General features: G+C 48.9%; 1 protein-coding gene across 1 annotated transcript; it reads left to right on the forward strand.

The window, feature by feature from the left end:
* The first annotated feature begins 745 nt into the window (after positions 1-745).
* PTX4 (pentraxin 4) lies at positions 746-14,278 on the forward strand. The gene is made up of 3 exons (XM_083474371.1): positions 746-1,436; positions 7,678-8,491; positions 10,017-14,278. Exons 1-3 carry the CDS (start codon positions 1,281-1,283, stop codon positions 10,655-10,657), a joined length of 1,611 nt encoding a protein of 536 aa, XP_083330497.1. The 5' UTR covers positions 746-1,280; the 3' UTR covers positions 10,658-14,278.
* Positions 14,279-17,878: the final 3,600 nt, after the last annotated feature.

The raw sequence follows: 17,878 nt of genomic DNA on the forward strand, positions 1-17,878 counted from the left end.
CAGCGTTCGGGAGCCGATTTGTTCAGGAGCCAAGCCTTTTGGGAACCAAGGTACAATATCACAAGATCTTGTGCGGGGGGAAATGGGATGTCCTGTTTGTTCCTGGGCACCAAGGTAAATGCATACCTTCCAGGTGCCCAGGAACAAACAGGACATCCCATTTCCCCCCGCACAAGATCTTGGTGGCCATTTTGGGCGCTGTGCTCTCACACTGTGCAATCGCCCTGAAAAAACTCCCGGGGGGGTTGCAATATCACACAGCCCCCCCTAAAGTGCATGTTTCTGGGTGCTGTGTAAGATCTTTCCCTAAGAAAAGGGGAGAGCAAGGTGCAGGTCACATGACTCACCCAGGAGCCCATCCCGGAAGACACATGTCCTTGTTTTACTTCAGAAAAAGTTGGTAATATATATACAGTGGACGCTCGGGTTGCGAACATGATCTGTGCGGGATGCACGTTCGCAACCCACAGTGTCCGCAACCTGCAGTGGTGTGTCTGCGCACGTGTGGGTTGTGATTTGGCGCTTCTGCACATGTGCAGAGCGCAATTTAGTGCTTCTGCACATGCGCAACCGCCGAAACACAGAAATAACCCGTTCCAGTACTTCCGGGTTTTGGCGGTCTGTAACCCAAAAAAACGCAAGCTGAAGCGTCTGTAACCCGAGGTATGACTGTGTGTGTGTGTGTGTGTGAGAGAGAGAGAGAGAGAGAGAGAGAGAGAGAGAGGGAGGAAGGGAGGGAAAGAATATAAAGACTGAGGGCATAAGGAGAAGGGGATGACAAAGGACGAGATGGTTGGACAATGTTCTCGAAGCTACTAACATGAGTCTGACCAAACTGCGGGAGGCAGTGGAAGACAGGAGTGCCTGGCATGCTCTGGTCCATGGGGTCACGAAGAGCCGGACACGACTAAATGACTAAACAACATATGAATGAAATAAGCAGCCAACTTTGTAACCAGGCTTCTCCTGATTTCCAGGTCCTGGAAGGAACTCCAAAAACCAAGCCAGGTTCTCCCTCCCCCAGGCAATGTCTCCACGCGGCTGCCAAGCTCTGAGACTAAACTTGGCTTCTTGGGAATGCCAGAGAAGTCTGTGGAACTCATCTATTCTGAGAACAAACTAGGGTCTCTTTTTAGCTTGGTGGGAGGACCTTGGGCTTCTAGAAGCAAAGGAAGGGATCGCAGCAGCCGCTTTCTGAACAGTGTAGTGTTAAGAGGGGGACTCTTCTACAGACGCTGAACCCTGTCTTCTGTGTTCCCACCTAGAGCATCACCCCAAAGATGTGTGTGGCTCTTGGGATGCTGGGAACACGGAAAATGTTGTCCGTCTTCATGATCCTTGCCGCTCTCTGTCTTCAGGGCACCTTGGTCCAGCAGCCTGGGACAGCGGAGCGAAGGAAGCTATTCTTCGAAAGGTTTAGACGATTGGAAGAGCAGGTGAGCCTGGCATGGATTGATGGATTGTCTTAAATTGTCTTAATAAACTTATTATTGTAAGTTCACCAAATAATGTTCTTGATAGTGGATCCTGCCGTCTGACTAATGTAGATCTGTATCTATTATTCTGGACTCTGGAATTTGCTGACAGTCTAACCTGGGGTGGACGCAACCTGTTAAACTCATTCGCAAACTAAAATCCAAATCTGATCATTCAAAATCCCACAAATATTTAATTTGTTCCAGACTTCAAATTAAACCACGAGAGTTTGCCCCTTTTTTATGTACAAGGTTTTGTTACCCATATTCCCATCTCGCCATAACATTTATTTTAGCTCAGTAAAACTAAAACGGTTGAATTCCACAATGTTTCGAAAAACCAGCTTCTTAATTATTGGTATTCATGCCTTTTGGACATGTAGGTTGTGTATCGAGTATTTTTCCATACAAAGTTTGTTTGCTTTTCAATATTAAGATGCTAGGTTTCTTACCAGCCCTTCACAGTAAGTTCCCAGAGCAGGAGACAACAATATAATATACAGTTATGAAAACAGATAAAACAATTACAGTTATAAAAAACAACAACTAGTGAAATCATTCCAGCCAGAACAGAACAGTAAGTTCTGTGCGGGTTGCACAGAATAAAAACAAGCTACCAGGGTCTTTGTTCTTCATCAAAGGCTGGAAATTATTTTTTTCCCCATTTTATACCTTTGATTTGAACTTAGCATTATTCCTGGCGCTGGTAGATATTGCTCTAATAAAATATCCAGGTTATCTTTGAGCTGCTCTTTTGTTCTGCCTTGATATTCCCAGAATGACTTCTTGTTGGGCTCAGCCTTTTTACCTGTTAATTTCTCAAGAGAGCCGATCGTACACAGGACTTTGTAGTTAGATTTCTAGCTAATATTTGTTTGGGTTTCTCCGGTGCCCTTCAGCAGGCAACACCAGGCAGTTTGTATTTAAAAGAAGATCTAAAACAATAACCACCTAAGAAAAAAACAGTGCAGGATTTACGCAAAGCATAAGGTGTCGCTTCTGAGATATGAATGCACTATATGAGCTTATTATATGAACTGCCATTGACACCCCCCTTTGTCCAGCTGCCATTTTGTTTCATTTGCAATATGATGTATTACATAAATAAATAACAAAACCTGTTATGTCCAACTGACCTACTGGAGTTAACAGAACAACTGCACTATTATGTACCTGCCCATGCTGATAAGAAAAAGTAGTAGTCCTTGAGGGAGAATTCAATTCAGCTTGCATTAATTAAATGTGACCTTACCTAATTCCCTGAAATCACACAGCCATACTTTGAAATTCTTCAAATTTTGCATTTTACTTCTCCAGCCAATTAATGTGTCCAAAAATGCGTATGCTACTGTATAATGTATACTAAAGACACTTGTTAGTGAAAATTAAATGCATTAAAGATACATTATTGCTTTGCAAAGATGTGCATATTGGACAAAGGTGCAGGCAAAAATGTGGCTATTAGGAATAAAATCCGGATGAATTTTCATTAGGACTTGCGATCTTTGTTATATGTGAAGAGCTTTACTTCAAACTGGGAAGATGAGAAACCAGAACTTGGCAGATTCACTCAGCCCTGCTCAGAATGCTCCTTGCAAGCTACTAAAGAACCATACCAAATACATTTAATGCACATGACCTCCCTTTCAACAATCCCGGGAGCTATAGTGTCCCTGTCACAGAGCTATAACTCCCAGCACTCTTAACAAACTACAGTTCCCAAGATCCTGGGGGTGGGGAGCTATGTGCTTTAAAAGTGTGTTGGATATGCTTTAAAAGTATGGTGTGGATCTGCCTCAAACGAGAAAAGGATATGTTTAGCCTGGAAAAGAGGAGATATGACAACCGTCTTCAAATATCTCAGGGGCCGTCACGTGGAAGATGGAGCAAGCTTGTTTTCTCCTGCCCTGGCAGGTAGGACTTGAACCAGTGGCTTCAAGTTACAAGAAAGGAGATTCCGACTCAATATCAGGAACGAACTCCCTCCGAAACCCAGAAGTAACCCGTTCCGGTACATCCAGGTTTCGGCGCATCAGTAACCTAAAAAAACACAACCTGAAGTGTCTGTAACCCGAGGTATGACTGTACAGTGATACCTTGGTTTCTGAATGCCTTAGTTGTCAAACAAATCAGCTCCCAGATGCCACAAACCCAGAAGTAAGTGTTCCAGTTTGCGAATGTTTTTCGAAAGCCGAACGTCCGACGTTGCTTCCAATTGAGTGCAGGAAGCTCCTGCAGCCAATCGGAAGCCGCACCTTGCCTTTTGAACGGTTTCAGGAGCCGAATGGATTCCCGGAATGGATTAAGTTCTAGAACTAAGGTACCACTGTATCACAAAACCAATGGATCCATTTGAACCGAGATGAAATGAAAACCGTTAATGGTTCACGGGGGAAAGAGAGCTTGCTGAATAGCACCAGTACAGTCATACCTCGGGTTACAGACACTTCAGGTTGGGTTACTTCCGGGTTTCCGCGGTTGCGCATGTGCAAAAACGCTAAATCACGCTTTGTGCATGTACAGGAACGCCAAATCGCAAGCCACAGGCACGCAGACGCGGGTTGCGAACGCTGTGGCTTGCGAACGTTCATCCCACATGGATCATGTTCACAACCCGAGCGTCCACTGTACCAGTAGAGACAAGGCCAGGAGTCCAAATGGGGAGTGGCAGTGGGTGTTGTGGCGCGAGTTGTCTGCCCAGCAACCAGCTATAACAGGCGCTGATAAATAAAGCAATTGATTCTTGAGCGGCACCCTTTCCAGGACTAGCAGGGAAGAGTCCCGATTTAGAGAAATGAAAGGGAGCGTTGTGGGTTGTTGGGCGGGAGGTGCTGTTCTATCTTCAGATAGGGCAAACACCCATCCTTGCAGGCCCTCTGGCGCTACTGAGATAATAGCGATAACTCGCTGCTGTGGTCGAAGCAGGAGACATCTGTTTGCAGTCCTCTGTGATGCTCAAGAGAATGCACCCGCCAAAAATAGTGGAATTGGCAGCTGGCGGCAAAGAAGTCTGGGTGCCGCTCCAGTCGCAGTGATTCATTAGGCTTGGGGTCATGTTTCCTTTTAAAAGTTAGTGGGAGTAGCTGCTGTTGTGATATCTATTCAGCCCTTGGCAGCCCTGCTAGGATTAGCCCATAACCTCTTACCAGCAACCACAAGCGTGTGTTAGATTGTGCTTTATTGTTATTCATAATAAACTGAGGCAGCGTACACGCCATTCATTGACGCACACAGTTTCCCATAAAGAATCTGGGGGAACCTTAGTTCGTCAGCAGTGCTGGGAATTGTAGCTTTGTGAGGGAGTAAACTGCAGTTCCCGGCATTTTCTGGGGGAAGCTAAGTGCTTAAGTGGATGGCCTAGAGTAGCTGGGTTACAAATTATTGTTATCATCATCATCATCATCATTATTATTATCAGTGCTTTTTTTCTTAAGAAATGTTTAAGGGTACTCTCATTTGACTCAAGAAAACCACCAATTTATAGTTCAAATTGGGGGAAATAAATAAAGTAAATGGACAAAAGTACAAAGTTTCACAAAATGTTTAGGAGTATGCATACCCCTGCGTCCCCCCAGAAAAAAGCACATGATGATGATGGTGATTATGGCAGCCTGTCCGCATTTCACACGGAAGCCTTTTAATGTGCAATGTTTTATTATGTTTTTACATGTGTTGGAAGGTGCCTAGAGTGGCTGGGGAAACCCAGTCAGATAGGTGGGGTACAAATAATAGAATTATATTTCTATTGTTATTGTTTTTACTAGAATGGGAGCAAATGAACAAGAGCTGCCTTTTCACCCCCTTCGTTTTCCCCACAGCAATATTTCATGGATAAGGTGAAATTCTTGGGGGCAGGCAGGGGATTATTGCAGTGGCCAGCCACATCCCCGCCAACAGTCAAACCTAAAGCTGGCCCTGCGTAGATGCACAAAGCATTTAAAAAAAAATATCAAGATTCCTTATGCTCCATTCCTCTCCGTGTTTCCTCCTGCCCAGGGCCCTGCCCTCTGCCTGCCCCCCCAGAGCTGGTGCATCAACCTCTCCTCCTTGCCTGCTCTCGAGTTGCCATTATGAGCTGCCCAAGGGAGGAGGCCAGTAGCAGAGGCCATGGAGAGGCAATGGGATAAGACCTCACAGCCGCTGCCACTGCCGCTGCCGCCTGGGACAAACGCCGTCTCATCCTCCTTCCTGAGCTCAGTGGCGGCAGCAGTGGCGGGGGAAATCGGGACATTCTGGGATCAAATCAGAAGCCAAGAAGGCTTTCGAAATTCCCAGACTGTCCCTGGAAAATCCAGGACACCTGGAAGGTGTGCGGCCACCATCTTGCTTTCCCCAGAAAGCCCTGTTCTGAGGTGCTGTTTTGAATTTGAGCCCCACGTCAGGCAAAATATTCCTGCAATGCAAGGTTGTTGGACTAGATGACTCTCGTGGTCTCTCCCGATTCTATGATTTTAAGTTCATCTCACTGGAGACCATTAGCCCGAGTTATTGACCTAACCCAAGGGTGTCACAAGCTTGTGATGATTACAGTCTCCATAACCATTTACCTATTGATTTCCAGAGGGTTGGGGGACCTTTGGCCCTCCAGAGGTTGCTGGACTACAACTCCCATCGTCCCTGACCATTGGTCATGCTGGCCAGAGGCTGATGGCGAGTCAGCGCTCAGCCGCACCTCCAGGGCACCAGGATTCCAATTCCTGGCCTATCAGGAACTCACAACTTTTGAGGAACTTTTGAAGCTTCCCCAAGGGAGCTTGTCAGCTAGGAAATAATGACGTGAAGCGTTTTGGATCAGAAATAGCAAAATAAACCCGTGCATGAGTATAAGTCACTCGTGAATGGTTTCCAGTTAACACTATCAATAACGGCAGCCCTTACTGTAGAGATATAAATAGAGTTGAGTGAATTCATGGGCTCCAAGCAGTCCAGTGGAAAAATGTAACCCTGCCTCCAGATCCTAAGATCTCGCTCAACCCATTTCACAAGCGCGCATCAGACTGCCATGCTCCTGGGAGTGACCTCAATAAGTCTGCTCCATCCAGCTCCATCTCTTTTCATGACATTTTGGAGCTACTTCTATGTTTGGCGCCATGCACATGTGTGCAATTGTGCATCGTTCAGACGCACCTAAACTGGGAGCGGCCTGTACAGTGGTACTTTGGGTTAAGTACTTAATTTGTCCATTCTTAACATGAAACTGTTCTTAACCTGAAGCACCACTTTAGCTAATGGGGCCTCCCGCTGCCGGCGTGCCGGCGGACCACAATTTCTGTTCTCATCCTGAAGCAAAGTTCTTAACCTGAAGCACTATTTCTGGGTTAGCAGAGTCTCTAACCTGAAGCGTTTGTAACCCGAGGTACCACTGTACTTGGCTGGACAACCGCACTGCAAAATGGGGAGAATTTTGAAGGAGGGCTGCATTTTGGCTTGCAGCTTGCTTCCAAAATTGCAAATCAAGTCGGCTTGCCTTTCAATGCAAGCTGCATCAAATTTCTCCCCTGTTCCTATCTGGAGATAGTGCTGGGGGCCAGATAGAAAGTACTTAAGGGCCACCTTTCGTTCTCTGCCCCTTCCCTCAACCCTTTGCTGATGCAAGTCTGGATCTGCAGTGTGCCTCACATTCCTCAGCCTCTCTAGGAGCCCTCCAGAAACCTAACTGGGTGAAATATACTCAGAGTCGAGAATGGATTTCATGCTCTTTATTCAGCTCATAGTGGTGAGGAGGAATGGGAGTTCCCCCAGAATGTCTGCTTTATATACATTATTTACACAATGGGCCCCACGTGATTGGCTAATTCCGGGATTCTCCTGTAGGCCAGTCAGGTTGCGGATTCACTTCTACCTGGAGCTGGATTGGGTGGTTCCTGTGGACCAATCAGACTGCTGCATTCTGGGTCCTATTGTTCTAGGACCAATCAGACTGCTGCATTCTGAATCCTATTGTTCCAGGACCAATCAGACTGCTGCATTCTGAATCCTATTGTTCTAGGACCAATCAGACTGCTGCATTCTGGACCCTATTGTTCTAGGACCAATCAGACTGCTGCATTCTGGACCCTATTGTTCTAGGACCAATCAGACTGCTGCATTCTGAATCCTATTGTTCTAGGACCAATCAGACTGCTGCATTTTGGATCCTATTCAACTCAGTACATGACACTGGGTTTTTCTCCATTCCCCCCTCACCCTAACTGTTTTCCAGTTCCGGCGGTTCCAGGAGGTCACCCTGACGCGCCTTCAGGAGATTGCTGGGAATTACAACGTCTCCTACAACATTGATGCCAAGTTTGAGCAGCTGCTAAGCAAGCACCAGGGCCTGGAGTCCGCTGCCAATGAGAGCCACGCAGCCACGCAGGAGGAGCTGAGCCACTTGAAAGCTCTGGTGAAGAAGCTGCAGAACAAGGGCAAGAAGCAAGACTCGAAGTTGGGAGCCCTGGAAGAAGCCTTGCGCGAGAGGGACCGCGAGAAGGCGGCAGAGAGGCAGCAGGAGAGAGCGCTCCTGGCCAACTTAACCCAAGAAGTCGAGAGCCATCGAGAGGACACCCAGGCCGTGCACGCTGGCCACAGGATCCTCCAGAAAGCCCTGGAGAGTCTTCAGGATGCCCTCAAAAGCCAGGGGAGCAAGCTGGATGAGTTGGAGCAGCAGCTGAAGAACCCCGTGCACAATGAGGTCCTTCTGCCGAACCCCCTAACTGCGGCTCAGCTGCTGAACCGAGTCCCCCAAGAGCAGGAACCAGAGGCAGCCGGCGGGCAGAACCCTACTGTGAAAAAGCTCCATGGGAAGCATCGCCAGAGGAAGAAACTGCTCCAGGAGAGGACGCGGCTTGCAGCCCAGTCTCAGGGCAGAGGGCTGCAGAGCGGATCCCCTCCGGGTCGGGAAGCTCCGCAGCAGCAGGAGGCAGAAGCGGAACAGCCTCATCCACCAGAGCCGCAAGCGCTCAGGCAACAGCAAGCGGTCGTAGACAAGGCCCCTGAAGAGCAGTCGCAGTCAGAGGCGCCTCGGAAACCAGGGACAAGTACGTGTAGATGAGCTGAACCAGGTTTATCCTGCCGGAATGGCCCTGCTAAGCTACCCAGAGGTGGTAATAGCAGCAGTGCTGTATAGTCGATAGCCATTGGTAGCTTGAAGGAGACTTTGTGACCAGGGAGATGGCTCAGTCAGTAGAGCATGAGATTCTTAACCTCAGTGCCGTGGGTTTGAGCCCAACGTTGGGCGAAAGATTCCTGCGTTGCAGGGGGTTGGATTAGATGACCCTCATGGTCTCTTCCAACACAATAGTTCGATTATTCCCTTACCACCTTTGGTCTTTGGAACCTCTCTCCTGGAGTATCTTCCCAGAGAGAGAACAATTCGGGTCCCATCCACACCATACATTTAAAGCATTCCTTCGGACATATCCAGGCATCTGCCCACTTCACGCCGTTATTAAAGCTATAGCTAACGGCTTTTTAAAAAAGGTAAAGGACCCCTGATAGTTAAGTCCAGTCGTGAACGACTCTGGAGTTGCGGCACTCATCTCGCTTTACTGGCCGAGGGAGCCAATGTTTGTCTGCAGACAGTTTTTCCAGGTCATGTGGCTAGCATGACTAAGCGGCTTCTGGCAAAACCAGAGCAGCACACGGAAATGCTGTTTACCTTCCCACCGGAGTGGTACCTATTTATCTACTTGCACTTTGAGGTGCTTTCGAACTGCTAGGTTGGCAGGAGCAGGGACTGAGCAACGGGAGCTCACCCCGTCACGGGGATTCGAACTGCTGACCTTCTGATCGGCAAGCCCTAAGCTCAGTGGTTTAGACCAATGATCCATAGATAATATAAATAATACTGGCAACAAAGGGCATTCATGACATGTACCTCTAGAGAGAGTAAATTTTTCTTATGAGCATCCATTGGCCGAGTTATTAGCTGAGAGAGTACTGTATGCAGAATCTATACTTACCCTTTGTCTAACTATTGGACTACATCCCCATAGTTCCAATATTGCTTTAAAAATGGCCATTTAATGTGGTCAAATCCTTTTTCAGTGTCCATAAAAAAGAAATGCTCCCATTCTTTTGATTTTTAAACCATGTAAATAACTTTTATGAATTTACTTACGCTCTGAGCCATTCTTCTGCCTTTTGCAAAGCCTATTTTTTCAACATACAGTGGTACCTCAGGTTACATACACTTCAGGTTACATACGCTTCAGGTTACACACTCCGCTAACCCAGAAATAGTGCTTCAGGTTAAGAACTTTGCTTCAGGATGAGAACAGAAATCGTGCTCCGGTGGCGCGGCGGCAACAGGAGGCCCCATTAGCTAAAGTGGTGCTTCAGGTTAAGAACAGTTTCAGGTTAACTACGGACCTCTGGAACAAATTAAGTACTTAACCCGAGGTACCACTGTATTGATAAAATTTCACAAATAATTGAAATGTTGGTCCTTAACTTTATATCTCAGATGAGCAGTGCTATTGGTCTCGGGCAGGGGCAGTTCCCAGATTTGACACATGTTAAACTTGTAGGCTTGATTGCCTCTTTCTCTCTCTTTCCCCACAGTCTGCAACGTGGATTCCATGCTGTTTTTCCCTAACGCTTCCACAGAGAACTTTGCCACGTTCACGCCAGGTTTCCAGGCTGGCCTGCTTGAACTGAGCCTCTGCAGCTGGGTGAGCACCAGTGCCAACTACCTGGGCACCATCCTGTCTTATGCCACTGAGGATAATGACAATAAGCTGGTACTCCACGGCCGTGATGCTGCACCCCGGAACTCCATCCACTTTGTCATTGGCGACCCTGCTTTTCGGGAGCTGCCGGTGGGACGGATCCTGGATGGCAAGTGGCACCACATCTGTGTCATCTGGTCCTCCATCCAGGGCCGATACTGGTTCTATGTGGACAGGAGGTTGGCTTCCATGGGCTCCAAGTTCCAGAAGGGCTACGAGATTCCCCCCAAAGGGTCTCTTGTACTGGGTCAGGAGCAAGACACAATGGGTGGTGGGTTCGAACCCTCGGAGTCCTTTGTGGGCTACCTGGCCGGCCTTGCCATATGGGATCGTGCGCTCTCACCCGGAGAGGTCTCAGGCATCGCCATCGGGAGAGGCCTGCCCCGTGGCACAATCTTCACCCTGGCAAACATCTCTGCCCTCCACGGAGCGCTGCAGAAGGTGAACTGCACTTGCCTCGAACACTGCCTGTAATTCTCCCCATTTCATACCCACAGAGGGCCACCTGCAATCCAGGCAGCTAGGATGAGCTTGGGAGCAGGGTGGGGTTGGGGCGCCGCTTCTCCTGAAGTATAATGTGGCAAAGGTATTGTTGAAGGATGCTGTGGCCGCCTCGGAGGCAGATAGCTCCCGCCTCTGCCACCAGCAGGTTCAGAAGCCAGCAAGAAACAGATAAATGAGCTCTCAGCAAACAGCACAATGGATGGGAGCTCAGCTCAGCACTGTCTATTCAGAACACAGTTTACACCACAAAGTGTTGGCGATCGTTCCCTTCCCTGCCGTTTAGCTCTCCGGTACCTGCCCTCCTTCTGCCCTTGCAATTTCCTCCCTCCAGCCCCTTTGATAGTCTCTGGTTACTTCCAGCTGACCTGGTTTGAAAGCAAACACCTGGTGCGTTTAGTGTGACAAAGCATTGTCCGCCTGGATAGCAATCTGGCAGCAGGTTAGACAACGTCAGCTAGTTTTTCAGCATCCTTTCTAACTGTTTTATCACGTTGCATCAAGTACTCGATATTCCACATTTTCCCAGTGCATTTGACTGTCCTTGCTACTAAAAAAGTCTGGTTTATTTTTTAAAGTGGGTTTGTAAGAGCACCAGATCCACGTTAATTGCTGGTATGTGATTGAATCCCACCCGAAAATAGCAGCAGTCCGGATTCTGGAAGCACCTCCAGCCCTCTGGGCCTCACTTCTGAAGACAGACTTGCCATTTCTCCCCCTCAGCCTCCTGCCACTTCAGTCTCATTCTGGATTGGTTGTAAAAAATGGGCAAGCGAGTTTCGAGAACCAAACTGACATGTTGAGAGTGAAAGCTGGGTAGATCCTGTCTGGTTTTTGGCAATGTACTGCCAATGCATTTTTTGTCCAGTTGCTGAAGCTGCAGTGACAGCAACAACACACCTCTTAACAGCACCACTGAAGAATAGTGGGAAGCAGGAGAAGTCAAGACGTAGCAAACACAACAACAATTTAGTCAATGGGGCTTGTGCAGGAGGACTTCCTGGTAGCTTGTGCATCATCTTATCTTTCTTTTCTTTTTTTAAAAAAATTAAATTTATTTTCAATTACAAAAATCCAATATATGCCACATTATATCAATACCAAATTACCATTCCAATTCAAATATCAATCACTTAAAATGCCAATTACACGTTTTAGATAGCCCCCCACGTGCTAGATTTCAAGGTAAGAAATCAAATGAAATTAATTCTGCTTCCAAAGACTTATTTAATCCAATTACATTTCAATATTCATCACAATCCCTTATACAGCAGCTACAGTGTTTTGCCTGTGTATCATCTTATCAGTGAACTGAGCAGTGTGCTTGGATTCCCCACCTCGGCCTAGGGCAGGGGCGGAATTTGATTTTGCTTGCATTTCGATGAGAAATGGCCCGATTCGAACTTCTCGAACCAATACATGAACTGAAACAGCAATCCTTTGAAATCCATGGTTGTCCGAATTTGTGATTCTTTAACCAAACGACATGTCCGAAAATGCATATACTTAAAGAGTGCGTGGAGATGTATACATAAGTGAAAATAGCATATGACGTTGCATTGCTTTGAGGGGCGGGGGAATGCTTGCCAAAATGGGCACAGTAATTAGAAGAACTGCATGCAAAACTGGTGGATTTTCATGGATTCAGCAGCAAAAACCTGCACATTGTTGTGGAAACGTGGAGAACTGAATATAAGATTGAAAAAATGGGAAACTGAAAAGGACACATTCATCCCTCTGTACCGCAACGCCTGCCCCTGTTTTCTGCCTCCTCTTATCCAGGTATCAGTACTGCAAGATGGATGACCTGAAGACTCCACAATATATCTCTCCCAGTTCCACAGTGTAGTGATGTTGGCACTTTTCTTTCCCTATGTAAAAAATACATTTGGCAGTCATGTCACTCTGCAATTTCATAGGGGTGGAGGGTGGGGGGACATGGCCTTCCAGGGCCGTATTCTGCTCAGAAACTTCCAGCCCATGACTCAGAAAGGCTGAATATTTGGCTCAAAGTACACATGGTGTAAAGAAATATCAACAACCTCAGATCTGCAGATGACACAACCTTGATGGCAGAAAGTGAGGAGGAATTAAAGAACCTCTTAATGAGGGTGAAAGAGGAGAGCGCAAAATATGGTCTGAACCTCAACATCAAAAAAACGAAGATCATGGCCACTGGTCCCATCACCTCCTGGCAAATAGAAGGGGAAGAAATGGAGGCAGTGAGAGATTTTACTTTCTTCGGCTCCATGATCACTGCAGATGGTGACAGCAGTCACGAAATTAAAAGACACCTGCTTCTTGGGAAAAGAGCAATGACAAACCTAGACAGCATATTAAAAAGCAGAGACATCACCTTGCCGACAAAGGTCCGTATAGTTAAAGCTATGGTTGTCCCAGTAGTGATGTATAGAAGTGAGAGCTGGACCATAAAGAAGGCTGATCGCCGAAGAATTGATGCTTTTGAATTATGGTGCTAGAGGAGACTCTTGAGAGTCCCATGGACTGTAAGAAGATCAAACCTATCCATTCTTAAGGAAATCAGCCCTGAGTGCTCACTGGAAGGACAGATCGTGAAGCTGAGGCTCCAATACTTTGGCCGCCTCATGAGAAGAGAAGGCTCCCTGGAAAAGACCCTGATGTTGGGAAAGATGGAGGGCACAAGGAGAAGGGGACGACAGAGGACGAGATGGTTGGCCAGTGTTCTCGAAGCTACCAGCATGAGTTTGACTAAACTGCGGGAGGCAGTGGAAGACAGGAGTGCCTGGCATGCTCTGGTCCATGGGGTCACAAAGAGTCGGACATGACTAAACAACTAAACAACAAGACATAGTGTGCAGTGCATGGATTTTCCTTCCTGATACAGTTAGGGTTTTAAAAAGTAATATTGTTAAATGAAAAGCAGCTGTGAAAAAAGCAGACCAAGTTGGAAACAGAGGACTTGTGCAGCAAGTGGCTGCTTAACCCGCCTCTCAACTCCAAATTCCCCCCTCTCCCCTTTTGCTGCAGGGGAAAATATACAGGATCCGTCTCTCTCTCCCCCCTTATGAGCAGAAAAGCAGCTGGGATGAGGCAGGTTTGAGCAGGGAGGAGATAGTAAGTAAATAAAAGGGTTAAGCCAGCCCTCCAGACACCGAGTCTCCTCTCCCTATTTCAGCCTCCCATTGACTGCTTTTCATTTTAAAAAAATAGTGGAAGGAATGGAGGAACTGCCCATCACATGTAATCTGACTCTTCCTTCCAGCGTTCATCCCCATTCCTTCTTTTAAAAATAGATAACATTCTTGCTTATTGCTCCAAACACATCTGTACTGGAGAGGACGACTAAACAGAAGCATCCGCTGCAAATTTAATGTAAAGTCCTGCCATGTCTACTGGAAAGTTAGGCTTCATAACTGGCAAAGATAATCCTGAAAGAAATATAGCAATAAGCTCCTTCCAGCTGGACAATTATGATCTTCTCCCAGGTTTCCCACCCATTTTGTACTTCTCCTGTCCGGTTGCAGCCCCGCTGCTCTCTGCTTCCACAGCCCCAAGCCATGTTTAATTTTGCTGTATTGTATAAAGTGAAATACATATTGGAGAGACCCACTATATTCTCCTCTCATTATTGTTGCTCTGGCTTCTATCTGTCTGTTTTTATCTACCTGCGTTTGGAATACCGTGTACCGTTCTTGTCTCCTCACCTCAAGAAGGATGCTGTAGAATTCGAAAAGGTTCAGAGTAGGAATGGAGAGACTTCCATATGGAGAAAAATTGCGGCGTCTGGGACTTTTTAGCTTAGAGAAAAGGTGTTGAAGAGGGGACATGACAGAGGTGTAAATAATAATAATAATAATAATAATAATAATAATAATAATTGTTAAGTCGTGGGTTGACATAGCAGCCGGCACAGCGATTTCTTCAAGTAGCTCTTTATTGTGGTAAGCTGGAATAGAACTGACTACGAACAGCTCAGCCGGCCTGTATTTATAGGCAGCCGGCTGTCAACATTGTAACCACCACAGCCCAGAGTTCCCGCCTAAAATAACTGCCGCGGACCTGAGTGAAAACTATCTACAGACCTGAGTGAAAACTATATACAGTATCCCCCTGTAGGCCCAGGGTGAAACTACACTACATAACACCCCTCCCCACCGAGATAAAGCGTTAGTTACAATCGTAATGGTTTCCTTATATACAGCACTACGCGTAATGGTTCAATTAAGCACAAAAGCATATCGGTTACATTTCCCATACTTAGACCAACAGTGATACCTGTCCAACAACATAGTCCTTTAAATACGTTGGGCGCTTGGAAACTCTGCCAGACCGCCGGGGACTGGTAGCCAAGTCCGGAGGGCCACACAGTTCTCGCTGAGGCTGTGGTGCGACCCTAGGTGGCGTTGGAACCAACTCCCCTGGATCCGCTGCTGTGGGTGGAGCCTCCGCAAGTGGAGTGGTCTGAGTCTGTTCTGAAACGGCTTGGTTCGGCTCCACGCTGGCAGTTTGCGAGGGAGGTGTAGGTGGGGCCTCGCCATCTGTACGTGTCTCTTCTGGAGCCGCAAGCGCAGTTGGGGGCACCTCGGTAGTGTCCAAGTCCCCAACCCTGCGCCTAAGCTGGTCTATGTGCCGTCGCCACAAGCGTCCGTCTTCGAGTGCCACCTGGTACGAGCGAGGTCCAGTGACTCCCACTACTGTGGCTGGCACCCAAGGGATGTCCCCCACATAGTTCCGGGCAAAGACCTGGTTTCCTGGGACAAATGACCGTGGTGCGTTGGCACAGCCTGGGGGTTCAGCCACGGCAAAGTCTGGGTGTAGCCGGTCGAGCGGTGACCTGAGGCGGCGGCCCATAAGCAGTTCAGCAGGACTCCTCCCTGTGGCCGCATGAGGGGTGATGTGTTGCACGAACAAGTATTCGGCGACCCGCTCATGCCAGTCTCCCCGGTCCAGGCGCGCCAGTGCCTCTTTTGTCGAGCGCACCATTCTTTCCGCTTGCCCGTTGCTGGATGGATGAAAGGGTGCCGTTAGGGCATGGCGGATGCCCAGTCCCAAAAGATACCGCTCAAACGTGCCTGACGTGAACTGCGGTCCGTTGTCAGAGACAAGGACATCAGGACACCCATGCGTTGCAAACAGGCCTCGCAGCACCCGGATGACAGCTTCGGTAGTGGTGGAGGGCATCAGGGCGACCTCCAGCCATTTGGAATAGGCGTCCACCACTACCATAAAGGTCCGGCCGTGAAAGGGGCCAGCCAGATCGATGTGCACCCTCGACCAGGGTGTCTTTGGCGTCTCCCAGGTGTGTCCCTTAGCTGCCGGTGGTGCAGGCCTTGACTCCTGGCACGCTTGACAGGCGGACACCCAGGCAGTGATGGCATCGTCCATATTAGGCCACCAGACGTAACACCGAGCCAACGCCTTCATTTTGACAATTCCCGGGTGGCCAACGTGCAGAGCCTCCAGGACGCGCTGACGGAGTCCCTGGGGAATCACGACGCGGTCTCCCCACAGCAGGCAGCCGCGATGAGCTGTATCGGCTGCCACTGTGGCCTCCGCATCTGCCCAGGATCGCACCATCAGCCGGGTGCTCAACTGGGTGTGGAGGGGGTGGCCACAAGGGCCTTTTGCATCGGAGTTCCAGCCCTTCGCAACCAGACAACATGAACTCTCAGCTCATCGCGGTCTCCCCACAGCAGGCAGCCGCGATGAGCTGAGAGTTCATGTTGTCTGGTTGCGAAGGGCTGGAACTCCGATGCAAAAGGCCCTTGTGGCCACCCCCTCCACACCCAGTTGAGCACCCGGCTGATGGTGCGATCCTGGGCAGATGCGGAGGCCACAGTGGCAGCCGATACAGGCGCTGCCGGAAGATCCTCAATCAGAAGGAGTGATGAAGCTGGAGCCGGGTCTTCCACAAATGCTGGAAGAGGGCAACGGCTGAGGGCGTTGGCATGGCCCATCGATTTCCCCGGGCGATGGATGAGCCGGTAGTGGTAGGCAGCCAGGAAAACAGTCCATCGTAGCATGCGTGGTGAGAGGACCGGTGGAGTTGGACGATCACCGGCGAGGAGGCCCAGGAGTGGCTTGTGGTCAGTGATGAGGTCAAAAGTCCTGCCATAGAGGTATTCATGGAACCTCTTCACTCCAGCCACAAGTGCCAATGCCTCCTTGTCGAGCTGGCTGTAATTCCGTTCCGTCGGAGATAGTGTCCTGGAAAAGTAGGCGAGCGGTGCTTCTCTTCCATCTGGAAAACGGTGACTAAGGACAGCACCGATGCCAAAAGGTGAGGCGTCGCAGGCAAGGACCAGCGGCCTGGATTCACTGTACTGTACCAGCACACTGTCTGAAGAAAGGAGAGCCTTGACCGCGTTGAAGGCCGCCGTCTCCCGATGACCCCAGGCCCAAGGCGTCTTAGTGCTAAGGAGTCGGTGAAGAGGCTCAGCCACTGTGGCTTTGTGGGGCAGGAACATGTTATAAAAGTTCAGCAGCCCCAGGAATGCCTGCAACTCCGTTTTGTTCTTTGGGGTGGGGGCCTGCTGGATAGCGCGGATCTTGGATGTGGTTGGATGAAGACCGGAGGCATCGATAAGATAGCCCAGGAACTCTACCTGTGGAACGGCGATCTGACACTTCTCCCTCTTTACCTTGAGCCCGGCCTCCTGGAACCTGGTCAGCACGGCACGGAGGCGCTCGAACAGCTGCTGGTGTGAGTCTGCAGACACCAAGACGTCATCAAAATATGGTACCACGCCCGGAAGCCCTTGCAGGAGACGCTCCATAAGGCTTTGGAAGATGCCAGGAGCCACACTCACCCCGAACTGCAACCGGCGGCAACGGAATGCCCCCCGGTGGGTGACGATCGTCTGGGCTTCAGCAGTGGCATCATCGACTGGCAGTTGTTGATAGGCTTGGGCAAGGTCCAGCTTAGCGAAGACCTTACACTCACCCAGGGAATGCAGCAGGTGTTGGACAACAGGAACCGGATAAGCATGCTGCTGAAGTGCCTTGTTGATCGTGCACTTGTAGTCAGCGCAGATTCTCACCGACCCATCTGGCTTGACAGGCGTGACGATGGGGGTTTCCCACTTTGCGTGGTCAACCGGCTCCAAAACTCCTTGGGCGATCAGTTTGTCCAGTTGTTCGTCCACCTTAGCCTTGAGAGCAAAGGGAACCCGGCGTGGCTTTAGCTTGATGGGGGCGACTTGTGGATCAAGG

The sequence above is a fragment of the Podarcis liolepis genome, assembly GCF_965112155.1.
Source record: "Podarcis liolepis genome assembly, chromosome: 14".
In the NCBI taxonomy this organism is placed as follows: Eukaryota; Metazoa; Chordata; class Lepidosauria; order Squamata; family Lacertidae; genus Podarcis; species Podarcis liolepis.

Coding starts and splice junctions, on each gene's coding strand:
- PTX4 (XM_083474371.1), top strand. CDS start 1,281: ATGTGTGTGGCTCTTGGGATGCTGGGAACACGGAAAATGTTGTCCGTC. Junction 1,437..7,677: donor TTAGACGATTGGAAGAGCAG/GTGAGCCTGGCA, acceptor ACTGTTTTCCAG/TTCCGGCGGTTCCAGGAGGT. Junction 8,492..10,016: donor GCCTCGGAAACCAGGGACAA/GTACGTGTAGAT, acceptor CTTTCCCCACAG/TCTGCAACGTGGATTCCATG.